The sequence below is a fragment of the Scyliorhinus canicula genome, chromosome 2 (genome assembly GCF_902713615.1).
Source record: "Scyliorhinus canicula chromosome 2, sScyCan1.1, whole genome shotgun sequence".
Classification (NCBI taxonomy): domain Eukaryota; kingdom Metazoa; phylum Chordata; class Chondrichthyes; order Carcharhiniformes; family Scyliorhinidae; genus Scyliorhinus; species Scyliorhinus canicula.
In genome coordinates this window covers 141,732,269-141,749,340 of record NC_052147.1, presented here as the reverse complement: position 1 = coordinate 141,749,340, position 17,072 = coordinate 141,732,269, and the positions used below count along the sequence as shown (strand labels likewise).

The following is a 17,072-nucleotide window of genomic DNA, read 5'->3' as shown; positions in this document are numbered from 1 at the left end:
CCAGGTACTTACCACTCTCTGTGTGGAGAAAGTGCCCCCTGGACCCTTTTGTATCTCTCCCATCTCACCGTAAACCTATACCCTCTAGTTTCAGACTCCCCTACATTTGGGAAAATATGTTTCCTATCTACCTTATCTATGCCACTTCCATAGGATCATCCCTGAGCCTCTTATGCTCCGGGGAAAAAAGTCCCAGTCTATTCAGCCTCTCCTCATAACTCAAACCATCAAGTCCCGGTAACATCCTAGAAAATCTTTTCTGCACTTCTTTTAGCTTAATAATATCCTTTCTACAATAGGGTGACCAGAACTGTACACAGTATTCCAATTGTGGCCTTACTAATGTCTTGTACAACCTCAACAAGACATCCCAACTCCCCTATTCAATGTTCTGACCAATAAAACCAAGCATGCCGAATGCCTTCTTCACCTCCCTGTCCACCTGTAACTCCACATTCAAGGAGCTATGAACCTATTCTAGATCTCTTTGTTCTATAACTCTCCCCAACACCGTACCACTAACTGAGTAGGTCCTGCCCCGATTCAATCTACCAAAATGCATCACGTCACATTCATCTAAATTAAACTCCATCTGCCTTTCATTGGCCCACTGGCCCAATTGATCAAGATCCCGTTGCAATCCTAGATAGCCTTCTTCACAGTCCACCGTGCCACCAATCTTGGTATCATCTGCAAACTTACTAACCATGCCTCCTAAATTCACATCCAAGTCATTAATATAAATAACAAATGACAGTGAACCCAGCAGTGATCCCTGAGGCACACCGCTGGTCACAGGCCTACAGTTTGAAAAATAACCCTCTACAACCACCCTCCGTGTCTGTCGTTAAGCCAATTTTGTATCTAATTGGCTACCTCACCCTGCATCCCGTGAGATTTAACCTTATGCAGCAAGCTACCATGTGATACCTTGTCAAAGGCCTTGCTAAAGTCCATGTAGGCAACGCAACTGCACTGCCCTCATCTACCTCTGGTTAACCCTACAAAAAGCTCAATCAAATTCGTGAGACATGGTTTTCCACTCACAAAGCCATGCTGACTGTCCCTAATCAATCCTTGCATCTCTAAATGCCAGTAGATCCTGTCTCTCAGAATACCTTTTAACAACTTGCCCACTACAGACATTAGGCTCACCGGTCTGTAGTACCCAGGCTTTTTCCTGAGGCCCTTAAACAATGGCACAACATTTGCTAGCCTACAATCTTCAGGCACCTCACCTGTGGCTGCCGACGATTCAAAGATCTCTGCTACTGGACCCGCATGTGCTCCCTACCCGCCCGCAACGTCCTGGGATATATTTCATCAGGTCCCGGGATTTATCTACCTTGCTACGCTTTAAGACTTCCAGCACCTCCTTCTCTATAATATGTACACTCCTCAAGACATCACTATTTATTTCCCCAAGTTCCTTAACATGCATGCCTTTCTCAACAGTAAATACCAATGAGAAATATTAATTTAACATCTCACCCACCTCTTGTGAATCCACACATAGATGACCTTGTAAATCCTTAAGAGGCCCTACTCGCTCCTTAGTTACTCTTTTGTCCTTAAGCACTTAGGATTCTCCTGTGCCTTATCTGCCAAAGCAAACTCATGTCCCCTTTTTGCCCGCCCCTGATTTGTCTCTTAACTCTACTCCAACAACCTCTGTACTCTTCAAGAGAACCCCTTGATCCCAACTGTCCATGCATGTCATGTGCCTCCGCCTCCTTTTTGACCAGGGCCTCAATAGCCCAAGTCATTCAAGATTCCCTACTTCTACTAGCCTTGCCCTTCACTCTAAAAGGAATGTGCTTACCCTGAAACCAAAGAGAAAATGCTGGAAAATCTCATCAGGCCTGGCAGCATCTGTAGGGAGAGAAAAGAGATAATGTTTCAAGTCCAGATGATCTTTTGTCAAATCTAAAAGACTTAGAAAGTCTTTTAGGAAATACCTATGCGGTGGCGTGAGAGAATGAAAGATGAGTCATAGTCACAGAAACTAAGGGAACAGAGTGATAATAGCTACAGAAACCAAGGGAAAAGAGTGCTAATGGCAGTCCCCAGAGAGAACAAAAGGCATGAAAAGTCAAACAGCAGATAAACTAACATCAGAGGGTAAACTGTGACAGATGTAGATGTGGGGGGAGCGGAAGGGTAAGGAAAGGGGTATAAGATTGGGGGGGGGGGGGGGAATATATATAAAGTAAAACAAGAAAGAAAGAAATAGTAAAAGACTGCAAAAATGAAATGGGATGAAAACAAAGGGGTCGAAGTGGGGTAGAGCTAATCATCTGAAGTTGTTGAATTCGATGATGAGACCGGAAGGCTGTAGTGTGCCTAACCGGAAGATAAGGTCTTGTTCCTCCAGTTTGCGTTGAACTTCACTGGTGCTTACCCTGAACCCTGGTTAACACACTTTTGAAAGCCTCCCACTTATCAGCCATCCCTTTGCCTGCCAACAGACTCCCCCAATCAACTTTTGTAAGTTCCTATCCAATGCCATCAAAATGAGCCTTGCCCCAATTTCGAATTTTAATTTTTGGGCCGGAACTTTCATTCTCCATAGCTATCTTCAAACTAATGGAATTATGGTCGCTGGTCACAAAGTGATCCCTCACTAATACTTCTGACACCTGCCATTCCTTATTTCCCAAGAGGAGGTCAAGTCCTGTCCCCTCTCGAGGCGGGCCATCCACATACTGAATGAGAAATTCGTCCTGAATACGTTCAACAAATTTCTCTCCATCCAAGCCCCTAATGCCATGGTCAATGTTGGGAAAGTTAAAGTCCCCACCTATTACCACCCTATTATCTTGCAGCCATCTGTAATCTCCTTACATATTTGCTCCTCAATTTCCCAATGACTATTTGTGGGCTTCTAGTACAATCCTATCAAAGTGATCGCTCCCTTCGTATTTTTCAGTTCTACCCATATAGACACAGTAGGCGAACCCTCAGATGTATCCCCTCTCAGTACTGCCGTGATATTCTCCTGAATCAAAAATGTAACTCCCCCTCCTCTCTTACCTCCTGTTCTATCTTTCCTATAGCATCTGTATACTGGAACATTGAGCTGCCAGTCCTGCCCCTCCCTTAACAATGATTCAGTAATAGCTACAATATCCCAGTCCCTTGTACCCATCCATGCTGTGAGTTTGTCTGCCTTGCCTGTCAGGCCTCTTGCATTGAAATAAATGCAGTTTAATCAAGACTTCCCTTGCTCTCTGCTCTGCTTTTTCAGACATTTGTCCGGTCATGCTTTGTACACTCTCCCCCTGTGTTTTATTTCTCTAAGCCTTACTGGACCCATTCACTGAGTTTTCCATAGTCTCTGTACTCTGTACTGTGGCCCTTTTTTTATTTTTGACTTTGGTTTCTCTGCGTTTCACTTTCCCCCTTACTGCTTTTTGTTTCTGTCCCTACTTTACTTCCCTTCGACTTCCTGAACTGGCTCCCATCCCCTTCCAACATTAGTTTAAGCCCTCCCCAACAGCTCTAGCAAACACTATCCCAGGGACATCGGTTCCAGTCCTGTTCCAGGTGCATGCCGTCTGGTTTGTACTGGTCCCACTCCCCAAGAACTGGTGCCAATTTCCCAGGAATTTGAATCCCTCCCTTTTGCACCATCTCTCAAGCCACATATTCATCTTATCTATCCTGACATTCCTACTCTGACTAGCACCTGGCACTGGTAGCAATCCTGAGATTACTACCTTTGAGGTCCTACATTTTAGTTCAACTCCTAACCTCCTAAATTCAGCTTGTAGGACCTCATCGTGTTTTTACCTATATCGTCGGTGCCTATATGCACCACAAACATTGGCTATTCACCCTTCCCCTCCAGAATGTCCTGCAGCCCTTCCAAGACACCCTTGATCCTTGCACCAGGGAGGCAACATACCATCCTTGAGTCTTGTTTGCGTCTGCAGAAACACTTGTCTATCCCCCTACCATTGAATCCTATATCACTATAAAGCTCTGCCACTCTTTTTCCTGTCTCCTGTGCAGCAGAACCAGCCACGGTGCCATGAACCTGGCTGCTGCCACCATCCCCTGGAGAGCCAACTCCCCCTACAGTATCCTGAACGCTATGTCTGTTTTGGAGGGAGGTGACTGCAGAGGATCCCTGCACTGTCTTCCTATTCTTCTTCTGTTTGTTGGTCACCTATTTTCTATCTCTTTCAGTAATTTTTAACTGCGGTGTGACCAACTCAATGAATATGCTATGCACGACTTCTTCAGCATTGTGGATGCTCCAGAGTGAATCCATTTGCAGCCCCAAAATGTCAAACAGTCTAACAGGAGCTGCAGTTGGACACACTTGCATGTGAAGGAGCCAGGGACACCGGAAGTGTCCCTGAATTCCCACATCGCACAAAAGGAGCATGACATGGGTCTGGAATCTCCTGCCATGACTAAACCCTTTAAATTAACTTACAACAACAACTACAATGCCAAGAGAAAAAAGAAAAGAAAAAATACTTACCAGTCACCAGCCAATCACTTACCTGCTGGCTGTGACTTGGCCCATTGTGGGCAGGATCCTGATCGCAATGCTTTGCAAGACTTGAGCAGATCTTGCGAGACATACCTGCTGTCGGGAAGCCTGTGGGACCTCTCCGTCATCTGCCAGTCACTTTGCGCTCTGATTCCGGCGGGACGGGGCCGGTAGATTGAGCCCATAAACACTAAACAATGGATTTCCATTTCTGCCACACCCCTCCCCTTAGTGGTGCAATAATGTCTATGATTATCTCCATGGAAGAAGCTGAAATTCTGGGAAAGACTGTTGTGAAACTCAATTAGAGATATAAATTATTTGTATGGATTACAGAATCAAAGAGTTATGTTGATGGTAAAAGTACTTTATTTGCTGTTATGTTTGAACCATTCTGAAGCATGCCATGTCACCATCGAGATGTGCTGTGGGAGTTGGGTTGTTCCTTAGTTTAACTTGACTGGGTGTTTCTTAAGTTGCTATTTTAGTAAAGACGGTAGTTTACTGAGTTGGGTGTGGCACAATGGTTAGCACTGCTGCCTATGGCACTGAGGACTGGGTTGGATCCTTTCTCTGGGTCAATGTCCATGAGGAATATGCACATTCTCCCCGTGTTTGCATGGGTTTGATTCCCACAACCCAAAGATGTGCAGATTAGGTGGATTGGCCACGCTAAATTGCCCCTTAATTGGAAAAAAATAATTGGGTACTCGAAATTTATTTTCAAAAACGTTTACTGAGTTGGGAGAGTCAAAGGAAATCAGGCCTGCATCTTAAGCAGAGAACATGCTAACTTTATCATTCATTGCTTCGAATGAATGCAAGTGAGGCTCAATCTCAGTTTGGAATTTGTGAGGGGAAAAGAAGTTGGACGATTTGTTTGTGCAGAACACGAGGAAGAAATCTACAGTGATCCACACAGCATCGCGATAGAAGGCAATTTGCAATTAGCTTGGAAGCAGTCAGCTTGGAGCAAGTAGAGAGAAAGCAACTGCCAGGAGCTGGGAATTAGCAGTGGGACTGGCAACTACCAGAAACTGTGGGAACATAGAGTGCCTTTAGGAACCAGGGCTGTCCCTGATGTTTAAATCCCCATGCACGAATGCAATGAAACCTACATTTGAACTGAAAAGTCCACAGTCATGAGATTTTGAAGAGAATTTGAAGGATTGTTCAGCCAATGGCTGGTAGAAGTTTCCCCATGAAATTTTATACCTTGGAGAATACCTGAAACACTGAGGGAAAATCAAAGTAACCGTTGGGGACTGTGGCATTGGTTTGGGTTGGTTTCGGGAGAAGTGAATTAACCACCACGATCCATGTAACATATAAAGGAATTGAATTTATAGCATTGGTAATTGTAAACTATAATGTTAAGTTAATAGTGCTTGCTTTGTTTAATTCTTATATACTATTAAGTTTGATAAATCTTGTGGCAACGTTCTGTCAGTTAATTTACGGCATTTTCAGATTTCTCCTTAAGCGAACAATTATTCCACAGTTAATGCTCCTCCACCCCCCAACCCCCACCCTGACACAACTGAGAACAAAATATCTGGGGGTAACCATGAAGAAATAAGTGTGAGTTTATTTGATGTTAACTACTGGCAACTTGTGCCTGACTGTAACTTGGAAATAGATGGTCTTCTCCCCACTGCTCTGCCTGTTGTCCTGGGCACTGCAGGGGATCATTAATAGCTTTCTCATAATAAACATACAGAAGGCTGCCTGCAAGAACCTCCCTCATGATAGCTTGAGGTCATCTATTCTAAATTAAAAATGCGTGACTTGGTTTGGCTGCAAGTAATAATGACAGCAATGCTTTCTGTCCCTAGCATTTGAAGGAAAAAAATCCTTGTGCTTACTCTGATGAATGTGATTTTATTAAAAATTCTGTAAAACAGATGTTTTACGTTTCACTATGCTGTGATCAGGGTAATGGCTACTTTATATGATGTGCATCTTATTTTTGTCTTGATGTCTGCTGTCTTAACTGAGTGGTTACTGCAGTTCACACAATTACTCATTTGTGAATTTGCCTCCCAGCAGTATTTGACATGAATGGGTTCAAAGCTTTGCCAATCTTTCTTTTCATATAATACATACTTACCTACACCGAGGTAGAGGTGAGAGGGCATGCTGGCAAATAATTTTGGAACTGTGACACCAGTTGCAGTTGTGCCATCCTGTAGTGCGCATTTCTCATGGCTGAATTCATACAGCCTGCCATTTCATTGTTGTTATGAAGTTGCCAATAAACAGTTCCCAATATAGTTTTAAACCCTCTCTTATTCCTCAGTTTATCCATTGAGTCTTCACTGTTTACCTTTCCTTACCTAAATCCTGTATTACTAATCATGTAATGGTATCTTCAGTCAATGAGGCTACCCTTCCAGCTAGCAGCCAGGTCTTAGGAAAGCCAACTATGCCATGCCTTCTAAACAGTATTTATATCTCTAATTCACTGGGTTTATTTCTAATATTGTTTTAATTTATTCTTTCACAGGATGTGGGAAAGGTCAGCATTTATTGCTCATCCCTAATTGTCCATGAACTGAGTGACTTACAATCTGATTGTTCTGACAGCCCTCTAAGGCAGGGCTTTCTCCCGAGTGAGGAGGAGTGTTGGGCAAGTCCCCCCCCTAATGCCAATTGATGCTCGTTAGAGTGTAGTATGGCAGCAGGGCTGTTGGATTTGGCGGAGATGTGTTCTCCACTGATTCCCTGGATGGCAGGAGGTGGCCCCCATCATCCTAAAACTTCAGGACCAAGACTGTCTAATACCCAAATAAAGGAATCCCCCACAACGTCAATCTTACTTTCCCTTCCTGAATGCACTTCCTGGATGTGTTGTGGAGGCAGGTTTAATTGAGGAACTCAAGGGGTTATCAGATGATTACTTGAATAGAAACAATATGCCGGGATTTGGGGAAGTGGCATAATGCTAATTTGGAGAACCAGTGTAGACATGATGACTCCATTATTTCACCCATACTGGGGACGCGATCCTTAACATAAAGCAGCATCAGTACATAGGGACACCCTGGCCGGGATTCTCCCCTACCCGGCAGGGCGGGGGGTCCCAGTGTGTTGGAGTGGCGTAAACCATTCCGGCGTCGGGCCGTTAGGGGCCAAGCCATCACATTGAGGGGCTAGGCCCATGCCAGAGTGGTTCCCACTCCACCGGCTGGCGTGAACAGCCTTTGGCACCACGCCAGCCGGGACCGAAAGGACTTCGCCGGCCGGCGTAAGTCCGCGCATGCGCCGGAGCATCAGCGGCTGCTGACGTCATACCGGCGCATGCGCAGGGGAGGGGGTGTCTTCCGCCCCCGCCGTGGTGAAGGCCATGGCGGAGGCAGAAGAAAAAGAGTACCCCACGGCACAGGCCTGCCCGCCGATCGGTGGGCCCGATCGCGGGCCAGGCCACCGTGGGGGCACCCCCAGCGTCAGATTGCCCCGGAGCCCGCCCGCGCCGCCAATCCTGCCGGTCAGGTAGGTGTTTTGATTCCCACCGGCGGGAGAGGCCTGTCAACGGCGGGACTTCGGCCCATCGCCGGTCGGAGCATCACCGCGAGGGCCAGCCGACCGGCGCGGGGGGCCCGCTGACCCGCGCGGCACGATTCCTGCCCCCACCAAATCTCGGGGGGCGGAGAATTTGGGACGCGGCGGGGGCGGGATTGACGCCGGCCCCGGGCGATTCCCCGACCCCCTGGGGGGTCAGAGAATCCCGCCCCCTATGTTCCACCCCTCCCCACGTTATCCCCTTCCACTTACGCAAAGCCCCCCCCACCGAGGGCTCGGTCCTATAGAGATGCTTGTAAAAGGCCTCAAACGCAGTGTTAATTTTATCAGGGGTAGAAACAAAACTTTCATTCCTGCCCCTAACCGGAATAATCTGCCAGGAGATCGCCTACCTCTCAGCTGACTAGTCTACAGATGGCTGGCCTTCTCCCCCTACCACCGCAGTTGGCTCTCTGCCCTGCCTGTGGAGAACAGATCGAACTGTGTCTGCAGCTTCCTGCTCGCCAGGAGCTCCGGGGTAGGATCACGCGCATACATCCGGTCCACCTCCAAGATTTGATCCACCAACCTCTGCCATTTTACCAGTACCTCCCGATCCATATGCACCTTATACAATATAATCTCTCTACTAATCACTGCTTTCAAGGCTTCCCAAAGCGTGGAGGGCAAGGCAGACCCGTTCCTATTAAATTCGACATACTCATCAATGGCCATAGACATGCGCCCACAGAACCCCATTCCGTCAATAACCCTACATCCAATCTACACAGAGGGCATTTAGAGCGTGACTCCAAAATCAAATCCACCAGACGTGGGGTATGATCCGAGATGATAATGGCCGAGTACTCTGCCTTCCTCACCTAAGATAGAAGAGACCTGCCCACAAGAAAGGGGTCGACCCTGGAGAATAGCTTATGTACTGGATAGAAGAATGAGAATTATTTACTCCTCCATCCCACTGGGTGCATAAACCACCACGGATTTGACCCCCCCCTCCCCCCCACCTGTTCCTTAAACCCTAACAGCGTCTTCGTCCAATGGCGCCAACAATTTCAGCCTAGATCAATCCAACTTCGGATCCAGCACACAATTAAAATCACCTCCAAAATCCAAATCTGGAATGGAAGTTTCCTAATAAATGCAGTATCGTCCCAATTCGGGGCATATGCCAATACCACCATCCTACCTGCCAAAGACCCTGTGACCATCACATACCTATCATGGGTCCGCCACAACCTTGTCCGCTGAAAAAAGAACCAGTTTATTGATTAACATTTCTGCCGTCCCTCTCTCTCTGTCACTCTCTCTCTCTCTCTCTCTCTCTCTCTCTCTCTCTCTTTCTCTCTCAGCTATTTCCACCACAAAGGATTATCAAGTGCCTGCCCCGAGGATGTAGGCCCAAGGCCCACCCAAGATGGCTGCCGAACTCACCCATAAAGTAAACAAAGAAAATCCCATAGTCACCATCAGAAAACTAACCCTCCCGGCTTCAAACCTCCCCCTCCCCAATCCTCCCTCTTCCCTGAACCAGACCCTACCCAAATGTACAGGTTGGTGACATACCAAAGAACAATACCCTCCTAACCAACCCCAACCCCCAACGAAACAAAGATGCCAGGTTCATTGAACCACAAAAAACAGATCCAACAGTCGGCAGCCCCTCCACCCACCTCGTGCCCATTCGCTAGCTATATTTACTGCTAGTGAGGTAGCCCCTGCCCAGGGAAGCAAAAAGAGAAAGAAACACCTCTACCTATTCTAGCTACAAAATACAACAAAATTCAACACGCCTACAAAGAACAAGATTCCACCGGGAGCCATGTATTTTTTTTAAACACAAATGCTACCTCAAACAATATCCATCAGAACAGTTAACCTCCCATCCGCCAACACACAACATATGCAAAACATTCCCATCCCATCCCAACCCAAGAACGAAGAAATAGCAACAAATATACACAAAATACCCTAAAGCCCTTCCCCACACACAAGCTCAAAAGTCCACACATAGCCCGTTTAACTTGATCCCAGTCCATGCTCTGCAACAAAAGCCTCTTCCAAAGTGTCGAAGTAACAGTTCCTTGACCTGAAGGTAACTCTCAGGCTCACCGGGTACACCACTCTAAACCGCACTCCACTTTTGTACAATGCCACTTTGGCCTCATTGAAGGCAGCCCGATTCCACGCAAGCTCCACTCTGTCATCCCGATAGATTCTAACTTCCCATCTCGAGTCACGGTTCTCCTTGGCCCACATCAGGACCTGCGCCTTTTCCTGAATCGGATGGTAACTGCTCCTGCCATATGAAAGTAGAAGGAGCCTATTGTTGAAGGATGTCAAAAAAGGCCAGAACTAAGAAGGCTGCAGGTGAAATTTCTTCAACTGACTCGGAGGTTTTGCGTCGAGCCTCAGCAAGGAAGATGACAGCGGTGACTCCGGAGGTTGCACCAGCCCCAATCACGGCACTGGGATACTGGCTGCTGAATTTGAAAAGCATTGAGAGGTAATGGAGAGCGATGTTTGAAACTCTCCGTAAATCAGTTGAGGAGGCGCTGGGTCCTGTCCACAAAAAGGTGGCAAGAACTTCGGAAGCTGTGGGGTTAAGACCCTGGCAATCATGGGGAGAATGTGCAAACTCAATATGGACAATGACCCAGGGCGAAGATCGAGCCCGGGTCCTCAATGACGTAAGGCAGCAGTGCTGACCATTGCACCACCGTGCTGCCCTTCTTTGTGTCATTTGAACGGAATTATATCTGACCTGGTTTGTAGACTTGTTCCAGTGGTCTTTGGTGAATTAGGCATCTGCTGTTCGAGTTGGTTAGGGTTTGCAGAGGCGGTGGGGGTGGTGAGGAAAGAAGGTATGTGGGAGGTGTGATTTGATGTAGGCTTAAACACTTTGTGCCTGTGCTTTGAATTACAATATCTAAGAAATCTGAAAACTGCACAGCCTGTAGCAGCAAGGCCACAAGCCATATCTGAAACCTGTTATGTCCGTGACTGGCTTACTAAAAAGAAACTAAGGTTGAATCCTTTGGGCACGGCGACTAACTAAAAACCCTGAGGGTAGATTTCCACTTAGGATGCAAGCAGAAAATAGGTCAAAGTTCATGTTTCCGTGAACCTCATTTGCATCGTCCCAAATGTGACATCTTCCCTGGCTGGCACAAACCGCCAGCCTCATCGGACACAATCGTTTGGATTTTTTTCTTTGCCTTGGAAGATGTTCCTGGATGTATTTAACAGTGCAGTTTTATTAAAACAGCTGAAAATAGGTTTGTTATGAAAAGTAAGCAGTTTCAAAAATCAGGGGCGGAATTCTCCGGCCATTGGGATTCTCTGTTCCCACAGGCAGCCCATCCCCCCCTCTCCCCGCGGGTTTCCCAGCAGAGTGGAGTGTCTTCAGTCTGGAATCCCATGGACTAGGGGGGGTGGGGTAGAGAACCACTGCCAGTGAACGTCGAGCCACCGAGAAACACGCGGCTGCGGGACCGAAGAGTCTAGCCCCGTGTCTAGCCACCCACCACCTGTGTGCAATCTGACTATGAAATCACTGAAAATGGCTTCAAAATCCATCACTGAAACATTTACTGGTTTAATTGGTCAGTTTCTCAGAGAATTAAATCCTTTAATATGTTGCAAATGTTTAAAATGTGCCTGTGGGCCAATTAAAAATTAGGGAAGACAGATGGCAAGTTGGTATTGTCACTGGACGAAGCAGTCCAACAGCCCAGGATACTGTTCTGGGAACAGGGGTTCAAATCCCACTACCGCAGCCGGTGAAACTTGCATTCAGTTAATAAACCTGGAATGTAAAGCTAGTGTCACTATAACCGTTTGTTGTAAAAACCCATCTGGTTGACTGATGTCCTTTAGAGATGAGAAAATGCCATCTTCACCTGGCCTGGCCGAGCCCACACATCTCCAGCAATGTGGTTGACTCTTAAATGCACTGTAAAGTGACCCAGCAAACCACTCCATTCAAGTGCAATTACGAATGGACAGCAAACGCGAACACCTATATTCCATGAATAATAATTTTTTTAAAACCCTCCTCAAATGGTCACGAACAGATACGGTCAGCAGAAACTTGCCATGCCTATTATTTCTGTCTGGGATGTGGTCAGTTTTGTGGGCATCAGTAGTTTTGGGCGGTTATTTTTGCATCAGTATTGAAGATTGCAGAAACCCTGTATAGACTTGGCAGTGCTTGGGTTTAAATTCCCTATGTTTTTTTGCACTGGTTCAGCCAATTGCACTCATTAATCAAGCAGAATAAACGGAAACTCTACGCCCTTGTCATTTTTACATCTATCTTCTTCAGCATTCAATACTAAATCATTTAATGTTCCCGCTGTATTAACTCTGAGTGCTGTTGGAAAAATACGCTTATATTCTCCACTACAGAGTGACCTTGAAAATGATAGACTGGTAATTCTGAATGCAACATGAGGTACTGAACAGCTCAGAATTTCTACAATCTAACTATCTGTTTAATAAAGTCAGAATCACGAAGACTAGCAAATCATTGAGACAGATTTGCATTTTATATTGCACCTTCCCGATTTTATAGCATACAAAGTACTTTTTGAAGTCTAGTCACTTGTGTAATGTAGGAAATGTGGCAGACAATTTCCACACCGCAAGCTTGCATAAAGAGCAATGTGATAATGACCAGACAATCTGTTTTGGTGATGTTTGTTGGGAGATAAATGTTGGCCAGGGTGATGGGAGAACTCCCTTGCTCTTCTCCAGAATAATGCACTGGTACTGTATTCCTTATGCCACTGAGAGAGAAGATGATTTCTAATCTCGCACGTTATCCAGAAGTTGGCACCTCTGGGGTGTACAGCACTTCCTCAGTACTGGACTGGCAGTGCCAGGTGATATTATGTGCTCATGTCTCTGGAGTGGACTTGAACCCACAACCTCTGGATTCAGGGGTGAGAGTGCTTCCCACTGAACTGTTGCTGACATATTTTGGCAGTATGCCCACTGTTGCAACCCTTTCTATGGGATCTACCTTCTCTGAAATTTGCCACCTCTGCTTCACTTCCCATTCTTCAAAGGCTACTTTCACCAAGTTTATTCTCTGTTCTCTCAAATCCACCCAAAAAAAGTCAATGTCCGTTTTCTTTCCTTCATGGGTAGCACCCCAAGACATGTTTCTACATAAGTACACTGTTATAAGTCCAAGTTGTCTCAAAAAAATTCCGAAACATTTTCCATTACTTACAAGTGAAATGACTGTGATGTATTGACCGATATCTTCAGGTCAGTATTGAAGAAATATGCTTTGTTCTTGAGAACTGATTGTGAACAAGATGTGATTTCACCACAGAAAAGTTCAGTCCTTGGGTCAAGCCAAGCTATATTGTAATTTAAAGATGGTGACTTGCAGCACAACGTAAAGCTCTTTCACGTAAAGGATGCAACAATGACCTCAGTTTTAGTATTCTCAAAGCATTCCCAAGGTCCTCGTCCCCTCCACCTCATAGAATCATCGAATGGTTACAGCACAGAAGGAGGCTTTTCAACCAATCCAGTGCATGCCAGCACTCTGCAAGAGCAGTGCAGCTACACTCTCTCCCCCATATTTTACCTGTGGACCTTGTGTCATTTATTTTCCCCCCCATAAAGTACTTTTCCATTTTAAAAGCCACAATTAAATCTGCCTTCACCATCCATTCCTGATCACAGCCACTCGCTGTGTTTAAAAGACGTTCCTCGTGTCGGTATGGTCTTTTCGAAATCGCCGGGTCATGAGGTTACAGATTGTGGTTGAATACAATTCTGCTGCTGTTAAGTTCACAGCTCCATATGGATGCTCAGATTTGAGCTGCGAGATCTTTTTGAAATCTATTCCACATGGCTTGGTGGTAGTGCCACATAGCACTGTGGAGGGCATCATCAATACGAAGACAGGACTTTGGTTCTTCAAAGGTTGTGCAGTGGTCACTCCTACCAATGGACAGATGCATCTGTAATAATTTTTATTTTTAAATTTAGAGTAGCCAATTATTTTTTTCTTTTCCAATTAAGGGCAATTTAGCGTGGCCAATCCACCTAACCAGCATATCTTTGGCTTGTGGGGGTGAAACCCACGCAGACAAGGGGAGAATGTGGCATTTGTAATAATAATAATAATAATAATCTTTATTGTCATAAGTTGGCTTACATTAACACTGCAATGAAGTTACTGTAAAAGGCCCCTAGTCGCCACATTCCGGCACCTGTTCAGGTACACTGAGGGAGAATTTAGAATGTCTAAATTACCTAACAGCATGCTTTTTGGGACTTGTGGGAGGAAACCGGAACACCCGGAGGAAACCCACACAGACACAGGGAGAACGTTCAGACTTCGCACAGACATTGACCCAAGCCGGGAATTGAACTTGGGACCCTGCAGCTGTGTAGCAACAGTGGTATCCACTGTGCTACCGTAATAGGTAGATTAGTGAGGAGCTGGTCAAGTAAGTTTATTCCTCTTGTTGGTTCCATCACAACCTTTCGCAGATCAAACCTAACAGCTCTGTCCTTCATGACTCATCCAGCAGGGGCGGCACAGTGGCGTAGTGGTTATCACTGCTGCCTCAAGGCGCTGAGGACCCAGGTTCGATCCTGGCCCCGGGTCACTGTCCATGTGGAGTTTGCACCTTCTCCCTGTGTCTGTGTGGGTCTCATCCCCACAACCCAAAGATGTGCAGAGGAGGTGGATTGCCAGGCTAAATTGCCCCTTAATTGGAAAAATAATGAACTGGGTACTTTAAAAAAAATTTTAAGACTCCAGCATGATCAAGGGTAGCTCTCCTGAGCCACATTTCGTGATGGGCATTGAAGTCCCAAACCCAGAGTACATCTGTGCCCTTGCCACCCTCAGTGCTTCTTCCAACCGTTCATCAGTTTAGGGAGGGTGTGAGGTAGTAATCAGCTGGAGGGTTCCTTCCCCATGTTTAATGTGATGTCATGAAACTGCATTGGATCCAGAATCAATGTTGAGGATTCCCACTGCAACTACCTGCCACTTTGCAGCCACCTCTGCCGGAGACAATATCCCGGGATGGGGTTTGTGGTCTCTGGAATATTCTCTGTAAGGTATGATTCCATGAGTATGACTATGGTATCTTCTGTGCACGGTGGCTTAATACTGTACCATGCTACCATTTACTGGCTAAGCTTTCAGGGAACTCAGAGCACCACCTTCTTGGAAGAGAAATTGGCTCTGTTTAGAAAGCCTACACCTAACCCTGTCCTATTCTTCTGTGCAGTGCTAGACCCAACAACATTGAACGAATCCATCAGCTGAGGAAGGAGTACCATCAGGCCAGACGAGAAGGCGCCATTCCGTCTTACGAAGAGCACGAAGGCAGGCGGTGGCCCAGTGACTATGAACCACCTTGGGTAAGTCTTTGGCCCATGCGATGCCAATGTGGGGATTCCCAATAAAAGCCGAACCTCTTTCTAATACAGCTGAACAGTCATGCAAATCGAATAAGAAACCTGCAGTGTCCTAAGCTGTTAAATCCCAGCTGCACTAATTTTGTTCACAGCTGTCTTGAATGTGTGCTTCGCGGGCATGTATGGAGTGGAACAATATGGCTCGAATGTATCTTAGCCAGCGGCAGGCAGTGATAAATATTTACTTGTGCCACCATATGGTTTTCTTGACTTCTCCCAGATGGATGGTTATTTTGATAGCCAAGTTAAGAATTCTGTATTATTTATCCATGGGATTTATTTTTTGCACATTGGGTTTAGATGGTGCAGTGTTGTTTTTCGATGATTTATTCGGCATTGCTCTCTCATTTATCCCTTAAGGGACATCATACTTCTGGGATTCTTACCTCTTCCAAGTACTGGGGAGACAGTTCAAATGAGTTTGTTTTGATTTACTAAGAGAGAGAGAGGAAAAAAACAACACGACGTCCCAGGTACCGAGAAAGTAAACAGCAGCTGGTTTTGCTTTGTCACGATTGCTCCAGCAGGTTAACTTGTTGGGAGCAAACAGCCGGGATGGTTTCAGAACCGAGAGTGCTTCTGTATCAATCACTCCAATATTGTGGGGTGACTCCCTCACTGCAGAGTGAAGTTGCTAATCTTGCAGGCAAGACCTGGACATTCGTGCAAACAATAAAGGAGGAAAATATAGTGGCGGTAAAAGGAATAATTCATGCATGGGGTTTTGTTTTTGATTTTCTTCGAACATGTTGATTTATTAGTTATTTTAAAATATTGGAGATTGAGAAATTCTTACTAGGCAGGAAGGCATTAGCGTACATGATAAAACCTCCAGGAATATGACCAAACCGAGTTGGCAACTCTCATGTGCAGTGACTTTGTCTCTCTTTCCATTTTATTACTATAGAGGTTGTAGAAAAATTAGATTTCCCCCCCCTCCACCACCACCACCAAAAGGCTAATGTACTAGTATGTTTTAATGGGTTCCAATTAAAGGTGATGTGCTGGGAATCTGGTGGGACAATGAGCAATTTCCCCTCGGACATGTTGGAGCAGTGAATCACTGAACTGGTTCAAGAGTGGGGTAAAGGTGGGGAATAATTCCATTCACCCAAAGTGGGAAGATTGTACAATATCTCTGCTCATCCAGGTGGAACTGGCAACGGTGATACTTTTCAGAGACTGGGGGCAGGCGGGTGGCTACAATTTGAAAGATTAAAATTTAGAATAAAACTTAGAACTCAGATTTGGACATGTCCTGATAGCGAATGCTGCTGTCAGATGGCCCAGCATCTGCAGTTGCACGAGATGCTACTTACCAATGGGAAAATGGTGACACTGTCCTTCACTTGGCCTGGCATGCCTTTGTTGAATGAGCTCTTGGCCAGGCAGTGAGATGGCACATCTTATGGAACATAGGGCATTTCAAAAGGAAGTAATGTGCATTTCTGTAGGGGCTTTCACATCCTCGGGACTTCCCAAAGCACATTGCAGCCAATGAAATAGTTTTTGTAGTGTAGTCACTATTATCATGTAGGAAATGCAACCAGCCAACTTGTGCACAGCAGGGCCCCAAAAATAGCGATCA

General features: G+C 45.8%; 1 protein-coding gene across 1 annotated transcript in view; it reads left to right on the top strand.

The window, feature by feature from the left end:
- Positions 1-17,072, top strand: part of LOC119958709 (partitioning defective 3 homolog B-like) — a 1,329,970-nt gene that overhangs the window by 1,170,690 nt on the left and 142,208 nt on the right. Inside the window, exon 21 of the mRNA XM_038787288.1 lies at positions 15,295-15,427. Coding sequence (XP_038643216.1) covers positions 15,295-15,427 — 133 coding nt within the window. The remainder of the gene's footprint in view (positions 1-15,294; positions 15,428-17,072) is intronic.